Raw genomic sequence first — 16,183 nt, 5'->3', positions numbered from 1 at the left:
CTTTTTGACCTCCCATTCTGGGGAGAATCTAATGAATCGTTCTCATGCAGGGCACCTGTCAACATCCTTGGGAGTGGGGAAGCTGTTAGGCTGATGCCAATCAGTGCTCTGGCCATGTGCTGAAAAGTCTGTAGCCAGGGTGCTCACGAACACTTTCAGGGAGGTAGTAGCATTCATTACCTCCAAAACAGAGGATATTGAAGAGGCATCCATGTTCAGCCTGAACCTCTCAAAGCAGGCCCTGACTGTGAGATTTAAGCAGCTGGGGTCTATGGTGAAAGGTGTTATCAGAATGATCATTACCCCAGCAGCTTCTACAAGTGACAATTTCTAAGAGCAAACATCAGTACAAACATCTGCTTGCTTAGAGGCATATCTCCTCACACTCACTCTTCCTTTCATCCCCAAACTCAGGGCCTGTTAAACTTGGACCTTTTCCTACTCAACTTCTCAGACTTTCTAGTCTTCTCCTTATCCCAGCACAAAATACTGAAGATTTACTGCTATCTCCCACTACTGCCTACCTAATCTACCCCACCCAGGTACTCCACACTAATCTAATCTAAAAAGTCCTGTTAAGAAACCTGCTCTCACTTTAACTTCTGTTTCTCTGCACTCGCGTTCTTCTCTAACCCAAAGGTAGGGCATTTGGGACTGGCTATGGCTGAGCCTCCTCACTGCTTGTGGCACCTCAGGTCTAACACATCATGGTGGGTGGCAGGTGGTGACAAAAGAGAGGGCCTTCAGAATGGCAGGGACAACAGAACTGCTTGGGAAGTGAGTTGCTTCACAGTGGGCTGGGTGCAGGTTAGATGTCTAAACACATGTTGTACATGCAAGAGAAAGGCATGCCCCTGGGCCCTGCTAGAGGCAGATGTTAAGGACCACGTGGGAAGGAGGCAGGTACCTAAAACGTATTTCATGTAATGAATTTCAGTCCTCCAGTCTACCTGGCCAAATGAATTTTGATGTTCGCAATTTAGCATCTAGAATTTCCATATTCTTAAGATATCAACACGTTCAGTCAGCAAATGATAGTTTAAGAAGACAGAGGCCCATAATAGTGTCACCACTGACCCAGCAGAACAGGCAGAACAGAACGACTGAGCACACCTCAGCCCCTGGACTGCAGTGCAGGTTTAACTCTGCCTACCTCAGCAATTTAAATTCAACTGCTAGACTTTGCGCTGAAGTGGCTGAGATGTGCTCAAAGATGTCTGCACTAGCTCTCCTGTGGGGATGATACTCTTTAGCAAGGAGTGATAATAAACAGTAGGATGGTGCTAACACTTTAAGCTGCTGCAGCTGTCTGCTAAGTGAATATGTGTCAACACCTTCAGACTGGAAGGTGAGAAAGTGAAATTATAGCTTTCAGTTACCCTAATTCTGCTTTTGCAATCTCTTTTATTAAATCACTTTCAGGGGTGGTTAAGGGACTCTGAGGTTTTGATTGCGTGTTATGAATCTGAGATAATGAGCATGTTACTGAAAGCCTGCCTCCTTCTTTAAGGTTTTCTGTTGTAACTATGAGACCGTATTTAGAACAAAAAATTACAGCAGCATAGCCTTACACATGAAGTCCTAAAAATACCCCAGTGTCTCAAACAAAAACATCTGCCACAAAAAAATAGAACACTGTGATTAAGAGTAAGAAAATGAAGTACACAGTTTAATAAAGATTTGCTAGTGTAAATATTCTTTTGATAATTACACAAATATAACCTTCTGAAGAGTTAATAATAAGATCTGTTTCCTCAGCTATGAAGTAATTTGTGATTCTAGGATCACATTTTCCTGTGCGATATTTTCATCTCCCTGTTGTAGTTTGAAAGCTAAAGCTAGAGAAATTGATTGGCAACGTAAGAAAAGTAAAAATGGAAGATTTGTCACTGTACTGATGTAGCTGTGCTGATATAAATAGGGACTTGATAGATACTAAATGATCACCCAGAGTGGTTTAATCTCTCTGAGACATTTTGTAAACCTGAGAACTTTCGACACGGATATTAGTTATGATGCTAATTTAGATTTGGAGTCAGTACTGTGGCTCCTATAGAAAAAGTGATTATTATGAATACACAGAACTGATTCTATATACATCACAGATTTTGATGTTCTGTAGATTGACATGATGATTACAGTGCAGAGAGCAGTATCCAGCTGAGCACACAGCTACACTTCTTGGTTGTTTGACAATAGCTTCTAAACAGGAAAAGTGCCCTGACTGTTCTCCTTCTCCAGCCTTCAAAAATCTCAAGTGATTTTAATCCTGGTCTTTTCAACTTCTTGACAACCCTGGACTAGACTATATTATAACAGTTTGCTCAGGGTCTGGATGGCAAATAAATCTTTAAACGTTGTATGACAGTGAGAAACGATTAGTGAGCTGGACAGAATCATCCTGTGGATTGCCAGCTGGACAGCAGTATGCTTATTTAAAATATGTATGTACAATGTCTGGTCCAGGTTAGGTTCAGGCACAAAGTAGTCTTTAATATCAGAAATTTATGAGGAATTCAAATTCTTTAGAAACGACTACAGGTTTTTAACTGTATATTTGCCTAATGAAATCCATGGCAGCACACAGAATTGTAGACCAGTATCTGAATCAGTGTGACAGGCCTCGAGTTGTGACACCCTTTTAAACTCGACAGATGTGACCTTAGTTGACAAGAATCAGCATTTGGACCTTGAGACTCTTCCTCCAGCCATTGCATGTAAGCTCTTTCCTCGGCTTGCTGGATACCAATATTCATACCTGCTGCCGATGCCAGCTGCTGATGGATAACCAGGTCAGTCACCTCTTTTCAGAGATCACTTATGAGTAGCATAGTAAAAAAGCCACCACAACCCAAAACATTATTATTGTTTTGAGACCACAAACAAGACACAACCTTTCATTTCACACAAGACCTTTACTATTTCTTATGTTTTTTTTACCTTTGTTCCCTTTCAGAGACCTTACCTGCCCAGCCTCTACACTGAAAATCACCAATCTGAAAAAGGGAAAAAAAAAAAAATAAAAATCACACAGTCCGATAACGATGCATGAAGTATATAAAAATGTTTACCACCATCACGGAGACAACAAAACCAAGCCTCCCCCAGCCCAGATGCTGCAGGGCTTCAGCCTGGCTCCGTCCTCGAGGTCCCGCCGGGGGAGCCCTCACGAAGCCAGGTACAGGTCGGAGCTGGCGACAGAAGCACTAAATCCTGAGTTAGAGCGGAAAAACTGAGATTATTCCTGTGTGAACGCCCCCCCTCGCCCCAAAAACGCTCGGGGCGGGGGGGAGGACACGCCACCGCCCGCCGCCTCAGGGCGTGCTGGCGGGCGGGGGGCGGAGGCCGGTGTTGGGGTGCGGGCCCGGGCCCGGCGGGGCTCCGCGCTCCCCGGCCGCAGGGCGGGTGCCCTGGAAGGCAGCCGGGAACCAGTTCCTGCCCTCGCGGTGTCGTCGGAGGAGGTGGGTGGATTTTTGGAGGGAACAGAAACCGCCAGCCCGGAGGCGGGGGAAGGGGACGGGCTCCCCACCGGCCCCAGCGGCGGAGGCAGCGGGAGCCGCCAGCCCCGGGAACGCCTCGTCGCCGCCGCGGGGCTGAGGGGCCGGAGCCCCACCGGCCGCCGAGTAAGAGGGGGCCAACGTGAGGGCCGGCGGGGCAGGGCCGCGCTGCCGGCCCGGGCTCGGCGGGCTGGGGGTGGTGTCTGCCCCTGCTCCTGTCAGGGCGGGGACCGCCGTGAGGCGCTGGGGTGGACCCGGGGCCTTCCCGGGGCGGGGGGGGTGGTGTGCGTGTAAGTGTGTAACGGGACGGCGGAGAAGGAGGGCCGTGCGCTGGCGCGGAGGCCGCGGACGAGGAGGGATCGCGGTCGCCGGTGCGGGGCAGGCGGTTAAGCCGCGCAAACCCCCGCGCCTGCAGGAGGGCGCTGGCCGGAGCGCCTCGGCACGCCCGCGGCTCCCCCTCACGCCGAGCCCGGCCAGGAGCGCAGCGAGGCCTCCGCCCGCCCGCGGCGGTGGGCGAGGCCGGTGCCCAGGTGGCCGGGGGGGGGTAGGGCGCGGCGGGCGCAGCTGGCGCGGCGCGATGGCCCCCAGCGCCGAGACGCCCCAGTTGGCGGCGGTGACGGCGGAGCTGGCAGCGGGGGGCAGGGCCGGCCCGGAGCGGCCGCCGGCTGCGGTTGTCGGGGCGAAACGGCGCGTCTGTGTGGAGGGAGGCCCGAGGGAGGGGCGGCGGGAGGGGCGTGGGGCGCGGTGGTCTGATCGCGAACGGCTCCGGCTACGTAGCCGGGGGGAGGGAGCCGCCTGCGAGCGGGCTCGGCTGGCGTGAGAGACAAAAGCCCGGCTCTGCCGAGCGAGGGGCTCGGCCTCGCCGCTGCTGGGGGCTCCTTTGTTGCCGTTTGCTAACTGGAGTTTGTGCGTTTCCCGCCGCCCCCCGCCCGGTCACGGCGCTGGTTACGGCTGGGTCGAGGACCGCGAACAGGCGGCGGCTTCCGCCCGGCCCAGTGAGCGAGCGGCCCGCCGGCTCCGGCCCCGTCCTCCACCAGTTGATCAAAGTTTGGCCGGGCCAAAGCGAGGAGCGACCGGGCTGCCGCCACTGCCAGTCGGGGCTCCCCTCCGCCCCTCCCTTCCTCCGCGGCCCGGGGCAGCTCTCCCCCAATCCCGGCTCCCTCCCGCGGCACGGAAGCCTGTGTGTAGCGAAGTAGGAGGGAGTGGGCGCCGGGCGCCTCCCGCATTTCTCCGCCTGCCCTCTCCTCCCCGCGGCTGGGGCTCTGGATAGGAGGAGTCGGAGGAAGATGACGAGCGGGTGCAATTAAGCCGAACAAGGGACGGGTGGCGGCGGAGGCGGCAGCAGCGGCGGCCCTGCGCCGAGGACTGACACATCTGCGCTCTCTCTCTCTCTCTCTCTCCTCCTCCAGCCATGAAGGCAGAAGCCGGGAAGAGTCGCTGAAGCCCAGGGCCGTCCCGGCGCTCTTCCCTATGGCAGCTGCGTGAAGGGGCCGAGTCCCCCTCTCCCGGCGGCGGGGCTGGCCTCGCCTCGTCGCGTCGGGTGTGCGCTACTGGCTCCGGCGCTGGTTCCCCCCCTCCCCTCCCTTCCCTTCCCCGATGTGGGCTCCAGAGGATTTGCTCCTCCTTTGTAACCGGGAATGAAATAATGGCGACCCGGTGGGCAGCGGGGCCAGCCGGCGGAGATGGAGACAACGAGCCCCCCCCGGGCGGCGGCAACGGCGCCGGCGGCCAGGTAGGAGCGGCGGGGGCGGGCGGGGCGCGGGCTGCGCGTACGCGGCGGCGGGCAGGGCCGGGCCGGGCCGGGCGGCCGCCTCCCGCTGCGGGGAACGGCTTGGCTGGAGCGGGCTTAATGGCCGCCCCCTCTCTCCCGCCCTTCCTCCCTCCCTCCCTCTCTCTCTCTCTTCCTGCTCGCCCGTCCCGGAGTCGCTGGGAGTTGGACACCGGGAGTGGTGCGGCTCCCCGGCAGCGGGAGGGGAGGAGGCTGCCGTCCCGGCCGGGGGCTCGCCTGGCAGCCGGGGCGTCGCTGCCGGGCCGGGGTTGGAGGCGGCGGGGGGGGGACGCCTCCGCTGCCTCACGGCCCGGGCGGCGGCTCCGCTGCCCGCCCCGCCGACCGGCCGCCGACCTCGCCCTCGGGGCAGCGGTTTCCGTGGGGTCCCCCCGAACCCCCCCTTTCGCAGGGCAGCTCGCGGCGTGTCGCCCTGACGCTCCGTCTCTCCGCGTCGTCCCGACGGCCGTCTGCCCCGGCCCCGAGGGACGGGAGCGCTGCGCCCGGCGGCACTGGGGTACGGCTTCGTCCCCACCCCCCCGTCACACTGAAACCTGGTGCATTTTAGTAGAAAGACGGGCCTGGCCTCTGCCTCCTTGTAGTCGGTACTTGCCCCCCTCCTGGGTGTACGCAGCGGCTTGTATGAAACGTATTTCTATCCATGGCATTTGTTGCTGGAACAGTCCTCTGTGTGTTTACTTTAAAAACTTCGTAGCATGCCCTATGGTGGCACCATTGCATGTTTGGACTCGCAACCCAGAGTTTTTAACACAGAGAACCGTGTCTGATGCTTCCTTCTGTGCTCCCTCTTGATAGTAATGTCTGCAAAACAACTGTAACTTCAGATCCAACGGAATATATATAACAGCTTCAGTGGACTTGTTCTAAGATCTGCCTTAAACTTTATTTGCAAGACAAACTTGCTTTTGTATTTCTCAAAGTTGCAACATGTTGTGCCAAAGACAGAAAACTGACTTAAATCTGTGCAGGGCTGTGAAATGGATGCCCCTATAGATGCTCCCCTTTTGTTTGCTGAAATTGAGATACAGTAGACTGATTTCAAACCTACAGAACTTAAAGTGTGGGTGAGTTTTAGTTTGGTTGTGGGGCTTAGTTTTTTGAGTTTTGTTTGATTTTTTTCAGGACACTGGGTTTTAGTTTACTGCTACCCTCAATTCACCCCTTTGCCTTGGTTTAAAAGTGGCACATATGGTGTTGTAAGGTTTTCCTTACTGCCGTCACCTCAATTGAGAGATTCACACAGTCTCTTAAAGCAGGTGGGTTAGGTGAGGACAAAATGTGAGTTATTAAGAAGATGTTAAGATTTAAGACTTTGTGATAAATTACTCTTAATTTGTATGTAGATTTAATCATGCATTATTCTTGTGGATGTCCTTTCTAAAAACGTGGCTGAAAACAAGGCCATTTTTAGAGAACCTGTCCTTTAACACTATTCAAATGGTGTGGGAAGAGGGAGGAAACCACATGTCTAAGCATAAAAATTAAAATCTGCTTTTTAATTCTTGAGTATTGAGACTGCTGGTGTTTTGGCACTGGCACTTGTCATAATACACCTATCCCTACTGTGGTAAGCCCTAACAAGGCCTGTAGCGCTTTTGGAACTCATCGTGTTAAAGCCGTCTAATTGGGGACTAGTAATAGGTACCTATTCCATAATAGGTATGGAATTGCAAAATGGACTGCTCTGCCTGTTGTTTTGCCTGATACTTACATGTTGCAGTTAAAACGTAAGTGCTAGAAAACATGCACTTACACTGATTGCCTTAATCACAGCAGTCTGACATAATCTTTTCTTGAACGGAGATAGCCCTCATGAATGTCTAATCAAGGTTGCAATGCTTTCTCAGTTACTTTACTATGCATATCACTGCATGGCTTAAAGTCCGACTTATTTTCTTGCAACTTTTTTCATAGATTGGTGTAAAATACTGAGAGAGAGTGAAGATTTGTGGCTTGGGATCTTCTGGACTCAGTTCAGTTGATGGAACAGTTACTGTGTACAGTGCTTGATGTGCTATATGTGAACAAATCCCTTTCAGTGAAGTCTTACTTGTATTGAACAGTAAGAACTGCTTTTCTGCTGAAAAAAATCAGAAAACACCTTTAATGAAACATAATTACTATAAAAAAGGAATTTTAAGTTTGAAAAAAAAGTTGCTTCAGTTGCAGGGTTTTATAATTTGCTAATACTGACTTGCAAGGTATTAACAATTTTGAGAAATGATTTATGGTTTTGGAACACTGTATCCCATATGGTGTTTGCATTGTAATGCAATATTAACTCATCTACATTTAATGTTTAGCTGTAGACCTATATGCACAGCAGGTTGTCGTGAGAAGGACTCCAAGTATAGTCTGTGTTCATCATGGGCAAGGGAGTTGCAACAGAAATTAGGAATTTCAGCCAGTTAAAGGTTTTGGAAATGTACAGCTATAATACCCATGGTTTGATTGAGAACTGAAAAACTTGTCTGTCCTCTGGCTTCAGAATCAGTGGTCAAAGAAAGGGAATGTCTGGCTGAGGAGCTAGTGCTTCTGTGTGTCTTTGCATACAGAGGTGGGAGAATTGAGGACGTGTGATTTGACTCCTTTAGGTAATGCTTGTGTTGGTTGAGAATTGCTTTCCGTTTTGGAGGTCTGTCTGCTCTGATACTATGTTTAATTTGGTCATGCCTTGCCATGGTTTCTATTTTTGTTTTCACTTCATTTTTCTGTTTTCCTGTTGACACCGTACCTGGTGGTCTTTCTCACTTCAGAGCCCCTTCACAGAAACGGTCGTTGAGAACAAAGATTGCGCATTCAGGCTTGCAGGCTCCTGTCTGAACATACAGCGCCTGTTCAAAGGGACAGATCACGTATTCTGGGCTCTTGGGGGAGCTGGCAGAGAGGGCCAGGGACTCTCAGGGCTGTTTGCCATTCTGTTTGAAATCTGACACACATTTGCAAATGGGTGCAAGAATTGCTGAGGGTATGTTCATAAGCACAGATAAGTGAGAGCGTGTTCTTTCTGGATTTTAGATTAATAGGCATATACTATCTCTGTTCCATCAGGTTGTAACAGGGTTTTGCTGGAGTGATTAAGCCCTGCTGAGGTACAGGCAGTACTACTTTAGTCACAACATCCCATCTACAGGCCTGTCCAGATTTGAGGCTAGAACTGGCTTCTTTGTTAGTGTAAACTTAGTCTCCCTTTCTCTGCCTAGAAAGGCACAGCAAAAAGTGCTCTTTTTTTGCTTTTCTATTCCCACTATTTTGCATTTACTTAAAAGAATTGCCAGATATGTTTGTGGTGTAGTTTACTGTTAATCTGTATTAAAATTACATTCAGAATGTTAAATATAGGATGAAAAAATATTAACCACAGTGTGTATGGCTTAAAAGCCAAATTTTTGTTGTAAACAATAGTTTCCTCAGTTTATGAATACTAAAAATACTTTATCAAATAATTTTGTTAAGAGCGTTTGATATTTTTCTGTTGGAACTCATTAGAGCACACATACATTTAGATATTTATTGCAGATTTCTTACACTTTACTGCAAATTTGCATTAAGAGTGGGGTTTTATTTTTGTTTTTTCTTAACAGCTGAGTTAGGAATAGTTGACTGTCTTCAGAGATTCCCGAGAGTTTCTGTATTTGGCAATAATTAGGAAATACGTTTTCAAAGACTTCTGTAAAAGAAGAGTTAGAGGTTATTTAGTATTTGCTTTGTAACCACAAATACTCGATTTCAGAAATGGGGAGAAAACCCCACAATATTCTCACTCCTGTACCTTATCAGAGAGAGCTCAACTGTGTAAACTGAAGAGAAGCTTGTGCTGGAAGGGTCAGGAACCAGAGAAGGGCAATGATGACACTAAAAATAGAAAATGATTGGTGTTCTCACTAACAATAATTAATAGATCGTTTACTATTCTAACAACACAGTTGGGATGACATTGGTAAACTTCGAGTGGTGATTCCCAGGTGTGTGTCTCTACTATAGGGGCACAAGCACTGAAGGGCTGTATTTTGATCCTGCATTTCAGTCTTTATGTAATTATGCCTGTAAACATGTAAACTGTTTGGGAACTCTGTATTATTGGATATCAGTGCTTTTTTTAAGCCTGATGCTTGAAGGCCGGAGGGTTTAACCATAATGTTAAAAATCAGAATTGGAGAAATGCATTTTTGAGATTTTATACGTCAGATAATACACAATACCAAAGCTAGTCATTAGAAGTGTATATTGCTTACGGTGATAGAGAATTGTGCACAAGCCTTACATCAAGGGGGAATAAATGCAATATAAATACCAGCATTACCAGGAGTTGTGGTTACAACTGTTCAAGAAGCTTTGAGTCAAATCCTGTTTAATCATGCAGGTGTAACAGTGACTTCTGCTCTCATTTATGTTGGACTAAGCCTAAGATAATTTGACAGAACATGGACCTCTTCAATGAGAAAATGTTATGTATTTGATAAGTGACAATATAAAGCAGCAAATAGTTCCTTCAAGAAAAGGAAGGCATCTGCCTTCAAGTGTAGCTGCATCTGATGTTTTTTAAAGTGACTTTTTGCTTCCCAGAAATACACCTTTGTTGATTGTACCACTTCAGTAATTGTCTGAAAAAACAGAATTTTTGTGAGAGAAACCTGATGGACCGAAGAATATTTTGAACTGTGTCAGTACAAAATAATTGCGTTTATTGCATGCAGTATATGCATTGTAAGAGTGAACTTTTTTCATTAGCAGTTTAACAAACATCAAAGCACTTGAGTTTTTTCCTTGTATAAGCTATTTTTAATGATTTCTATTATTAAAATGTGAAATAATACATCTGAAGTAGCAGACATTTATTTCTTGTTATATTTACTTGCTTATGCAAAAAACAACTGAGAGCACAGTTGGGGAAGAGAAGGTATTTCATCTTACACACTGTATGCATTTGTGATCTTGTCCATATTGAATGCATGAAAATGTCTTCCTGTAGGTGGATGACCAAATTGTAGCTCAGCAGAACAGCATAGGCTCTGCAAAGAGTAAAAGTTGGTCTTTTTTTTTAATTTTGTGAATACATACATATGTTGCTGTGTAGAAGATGATTAGAATATAAACATGTGCAGCCTGAGCCTTATTAAAAGAAAAACTTTCTGTATTTCTTCCTAAGGAAGTCTATGTAGTAGTGATAGACTAATGTGTTAGGAATATATACTGATGCTTTGTAGCTGGTGGGTTTTTTTCTCTGATAACTGGAAGAAAAATGAAGGTTTTCTATCATTCAGAGGTTGCGCGTTATACTTCGCAGTTCTTTGCATATTGCATAGCATAGGAAGCAGATTTTAAAAACTAGGAAATGTTAAATGAAAACAGATTTATTTCCTGTTGTTAACAGGGGTCATTGTTTTTAAAAAGCATGAGTTAGCCCAACTGTAAATGGTGAGGCTTCTAAATTGGTGTTGAAACAGTCTGAACTGACAGCACTCCAGAAGTCAGTCTGATGAGCTGTTAGGTATAACTCCACAGCTGTAGAAGGCGTTGGAGTCTATGATCTCATCAAAGCCTTGAATTTAGGGCCTTGCTACAGAGGAAGTGTTTGTCTGCCTACCATGATAGATAATATATGTATGCATACTAAATAATATGTTGTGCCAAGCATAGTAGATAAACACTGGATGAGAGTTATGCTGTCTGGTCAGATTGGTGGATGAATGAGGATAATCATGTCACACTTTACATAATCTACATTCTGTATAATAAACAGGCAAATACTGTGCATTTCTCCTGTCCAAATCCTTCCTATGTCTTGTCATTTTTAATATTTTTGCAAAGACAATTCTGTGGTATTTTTTTTCCCCATTACCTAGTAGTGGGTACATAACAGTAGAAGTGTAAGTACAGCTGATGGATGGGAACAGCGACATCAAACAGGCTTTGACTGTGTTCATATAAGAGGGTCAACATATCTTGTAAACCTGTAAGTGCTAATCTTACAGTTAGAAGGTGGGATAAGCTGTTTTATGTATATCATTCTTAAATATTTTTAATATTATTAAATTATAATATTAATATAAATTAAATTAATATAAATTAATATTAAATATTATTTAATGGGAGGGCTTCCTCTGTTGTATTTTTCTTTTTTGTACTTTTTTTTTAAACCAGGTTGAAATGCATTTTTCCTTTACTTCAGGGAACTCTAGCTACTCCCTGAATTATTGTTTAGCATCTTTCGTTAGCAATGGTGAAAGAATTTTCTGAATTTACTGTTTTATCATTGCTGTTGGATTTGAGAACTCTTCTGGGGAGAGATACTAGAGTTTAGAGGTTGGATCACTTAGTAATAGGAAAGTAAAAACTAGGCCCAGCTATATGCTTTGTTCTCTGAATTTCTCTATTTGTATTGGAGGGCCAGAAGTACTGTATCTTTCTGAATTGGTGTACCCTATAATAATTCTGTATGTCATCAGTGAATTGTGTTCAGCAAGAAATGTTGCTGCCTTATATTTTCTGTTCCTGATTCTTACACTGAAAACTTGCAGTTCAGAAAGTATTTATGAGTGAAGCACTGGGAGCTGTTGCTGCAGCTCTCTGAACAGCATGATGTTCTAGAGAGCCTGATACAAATCATGTTAGTAAATACTTGGTGCTGGGCATGAGAGGTTGTGTGTGGGCATTCTGGAAAAATATAAACAGCTGTTTAGATTTCGACTCTGGCTTGCAAGCATGAGCATACACCTTTGGGAGTGTAGGTAGTAGGACTATTTTTGTTCTAAATTTTTTTATTTCCATTTGCCAGCAGCTGCTGCTTTGCTGAGAGAGAATGAGTTGCCTCCTTAGAGGACATGGCTAATTACAGATCTGCTGTTGGTGGAGGGGTGCACTTTGAGATAGACATTTTCTTTTATGTGTGTGTCATTTGCATAATGTGTTAGGACACACAGTATGGACTGCATTAAGCACTAGCGAATACACTGTAGGGAGTAATCTTGCACTGGCAACACTGAGCTGGCTGGATGACATAATCTTCCTCATTTTAATTCTTGAGGTTTGTGCTTTTTTTTTTTTTTTTGCTTGGAGGACCAGGGAGAAGAAATCAAATAGAAAGCTATGAATTGTATTGAGGAGAGAGGTTTTAAATGCTTGAGTAAGAGTTGCCGTTGGTACAAATCAGTTGAAAAGAGAAACCTGAGCCTGTTTCTGAAGTGATTTTTTTTTTTTTTTTTTTTTTTACCAATAGAGATGGTAGTGTGCCCTCCTACTTATATCTATGTATTCTTCTTTGAATACTCCAATGGAGTCCTATTTCTTATTGAATCTTAATTGCAAATCACCCACCCTTTAAAAGACTGTATTTTATTCTATTGTATTTTAATTTTTCTTCTAAGTATGTGGAACTTTTTATGTTACAAAGTTGATGAAAACATAAGAGAATGAACGCTCTTGTAATAAAAAAATGGTAAAACCAGAGCTGCTTAAACTGCCTTAACATTAATGTTGAATATGTACGTGTTCTCTACTTCAATATCTGTGTAACTTTTTTTATTCTAAGTGTGAGGGCAGAAAAGGCTAAAATAAAAATATTTTCGTGTGGTACGATTTAACACTTTGAGATGAATAGGTGTCTTGGGTACTACCTGTTCTGACAGTGGAATGAGCTAATTTAAATTCTCAGAAATGCCTTCCAGATCATTTGGCTCGTGACAGATAGTCTACCCTGTGATATTCTCGTGTCATTGAGGCAAACTTCTCAATTCTGAGAACTAAAACTGAGCTCAATCTACATTATAAGTTGCATTTTTGTATTGGAAAACTTCACATGGAGAGACACTGTTCAAAAACTAGTTTATGGAGCTAAAGTCATGTGGATTTCAAAACCATAAGACAGTTCCAGTTATTTTGGAGGAAAACACAACATTTTAACTTGTCCAAGGACTGCTGTATTGTAATGGAATGTGGAAGTGGTTGATTTCCTAAGAAACTTGACTGATATTTAAATACAGTTCTTTAATTAAACTTAGTCTGTTATAGTTTAGACATGTTTAAACTCATATGTCCTCAATTTTATAATGTTTAAAAGGGCTGGAGTTCAGTTGGTGCTTGCAGGGGTATGCAAAACTGTCAAAATTTCTTTGTGATGCCAGAATTGAGAATTGAAACATTCTGTTGTTTTGGCCAGCAATAGAAACAGCAGATCTAGTATGTGCACCTCAAGCAGGTGGCTCTTACTACCTGTAGGTTCTGACCTGTTTTTGTAAGATAAAGATCTGGTTAGGGTTATCTCTGAAAGGAATGCCACAGTTTTCATGTAACAAGCCGGCCCACTGCAGTTCATGCTTTGTTATTGTTGCTGTGCTTTTCTCAGCTCTCCAATTTTGATGCAACTTTAATAGGGAGCCTGTGACTCTGGTGAAAAGTATTCCCATGTGTAGCCACAAACATTTCTTATTCATCAGTGGTTGTAAAATCTTACTTGTTCCTTCTTGCATGCATTTTAAAATTTTATTATCCTCAATCACCATGGTAAAAGGTGAGTAAGTAAACTTTGCCCGGAGTAATCAATTTTCATGGCAATTTTACAGGCCTTCTGCTCCATTCTGTGTACTTGCTGTTTTTGTATGGGTCTGTCTGAATACAGTCTCGCAATTCCTGTTCGGTTTAGTTATTTTCTAAAAATTTCTTGAAGTTGTTTTGGAGCTACCTATGAGGTGGGATTTGAATGTGATCTCCTTTTTTGTCTTAAGGAAGAAGAATGAATGGCTTATGTACTGCTCCTGGGGTGTTAAAGTATCCCATCTTGCCAAATTAGCATTAATATGAAAGTTTGAAGAGTGAAACAAGCTTACATGAATAGTTTCCAATGTTCCTTGCAATCTGTGCTTCTGAATCAGATGCTGAAGTAATTCAGAAGCCATAAGTAGTTTGGGAAGCTGGTGTTCTGATCCTGATGTCATGGAGGTAATCTTGCAAGCTCATTAATTGCCTCTCTTTTGTTAGCATTAATAAGTAGTATTAATGCTTTTTAAAAATACTGCATACCTGACCAAAATGGTCCTTGTAGCTGAGTTTATGGAACAAAAAATTTTTCTGTACGCAAGTGTTATGAAAAATGATGTATAATGGATGCAGGCCAATACTGGTAGTGTTTCATAGCCTGTGCCCTTTAGGTGTTGTTTTTCATGACTTCTTTATAGATGGTTTTGAGTAATTTTCTCTCTGTTTGCACTGTGACTGAGAATATGATTCAGTTGTATATCTAAATAGGTCTGATAGCTTTTTGCTGTTTTCATGAGTTAAATGGCAATGGAGAGATAAAGTGCTTATTTCTGTATCTTCCTTTTTACACAGTTTTTGCTTGCTGATGCTGTTATTCAGGTTAGTGAAGATGAATTGTCTGTAGAAATGCAGAAAGACCTTTTGGTGTTCAGCACTAGTTGATAAAGATATAAAATGAAAACTCAGTGTGCATAAATGTCAAGTACTATGTCACATGTAATACTGAGAGGTAATGATTAACTAGGAGCTCATGGGTGAGGTTTTGGAGTTGTGATAGGTAACTCTTCAGGATTAAACAGCAGCTTAATGCTCAGTGTTGGTCAAAAAAGCAAATTGTCAGCAATTTCCTAATAATTTTGAAAAGTTAATGTTCTCTCTCATGCCTCAATGTATAAATCCATAGTGCACTTGGAGCTGGTGCTAGGTCTAGGTGTAGTTCTGTCCCACCCCCTTCATTTTTTCCCATGTCAGAAACCAGAAAGTCTCAGAGAAAGGGTGGCTGTGATAATTGAATATATGGAGTTGTTTCTGTACCAAAACCAAATAAGGAAGCTAGGACTTGGCAGTTTGGGAAAGAGGAGACTCTGGAGATGGAGAGATGATTTTGAGGTGTGGTAGCTTTTTCCATCTCTCTTGAATTTCTATGGATCAGCTTTTTACTGTCCAAGAACTTGGGGGCATCAGATAAGCATGGTGGAGTGAGAACAAACAAAAGGAGATGGCCCTGTGCAGAAAAGTTAATTAAGCTTGTTACTCTGCACCTTAATATTTTGGAAGCTAAAAGTGTGTATGTAAGCTGAAGGATAACCCGTATACATTTTTGGAAGAGCAATACTTAGAGTTACTCAATACCCTTGTAGTGGAATGAATTATGGATTTGTGAATAACTGAAGCTGGGAGGATATTCTAGCAGTGCTTGCTCTTGTGTTCTTTCCTAATTATCTGCAACTGTCTGCATTTGGCCTCTGTTGGGGATGGGCTAGCTGGACCTTTGATCTGATCTACAAGCATTCTTACATGTTACGATGCTGATTCCCTGATAGCTCATCAGAATTCCTCCTGCTTTCAGGAGGTTCTGTACTAAGCCTGCTGAAACATGGCAGCTGTTTGCGATCAGCAACAGGAAATACAATTTTTCAAATGTTGAGGACTTGGACTTATTTTTGCTTCTTGAAGGCTCAGGCTACATATCAAACTTAGTCTTTGTTTTTGCTCAGTTTGTAAAAGTTACTGTTAATTCTTGCTGTGTCATATGGGTCTAATGTTCTCCAGTGTTGATAAGTTAAGATGAAATACACAATTACCTACTTTTGTGTTCACCTCATCTTTTCCTCCATTCCCCCTCCCAGTTGAAGGAGAAGTCAAGATGATTGTGTGGCTTGTACACAAAACTTAAATATGCTGTTGTAGTTCTCATTTATTTTCTATCTGTTTGAAATCAGGACGTAGCTTTTATTGTCTTGATTTGTTTTCTGTATTACTACTTCTAGTGGACTACATTCTTGATTCCAAGTCTTGCAAATACTGCAGCAGCAAAACCAGTAAATCCCTAAGAGCCAGTGGAAAACTCCTTTCTCCTTCTGTGGTGAATGATGCTACTGCGTCTTTTTGTTTGATGTAGAATAGTTATTCTTCCACTTCAGTT

The 16,183-nt window shown here is 44.3% G+C and overlaps 1 protein-coding gene across 2 annotated transcripts in view; it reads left to right on the top strand.

Annotated features, from left to right (window-relative positions):
- The first annotated feature begins 4,345 nt into the window (after window positions 1-4,345).
- Window positions 4,346-16,183, top strand: part of ARHGAP21 (Rho GTPase activating protein 21) — a 119,630-nt gene continuing 107,792 nt past the window's right edge. Inside the window, exon 1 of one of the 2 annotated variants that reach the window (XM_074866157.1) lies at window positions 4,346-5,229. In XM_074866157.1, the coding sequence (XP_074722258.1) occupies window positions 5,143-5,229 (87 nt within the window). In that variant the 5' untranslated portion in view covers window positions 4,346-5,142. The remainder of the gene's footprint in view (window positions 5,230-16,183) is intronic. The other variant, XM_074866136.1, reaches the window with a different exon arrangement.

Source organism: Strix uralensis, chromosome 1 (assembly GCF_047716275.1).
Source record: "Strix uralensis isolate ZFMK-TIS-50842 chromosome 1, bStrUra1, whole genome shotgun sequence".
NCBI lineage: Eukaryota > Metazoa > Chordata > Aves > Strigiformes > Strigidae > Strix > Strix uralensis.
This window is presented reverse-complemented; position numbering and strand designations above follow the sequence as displayed.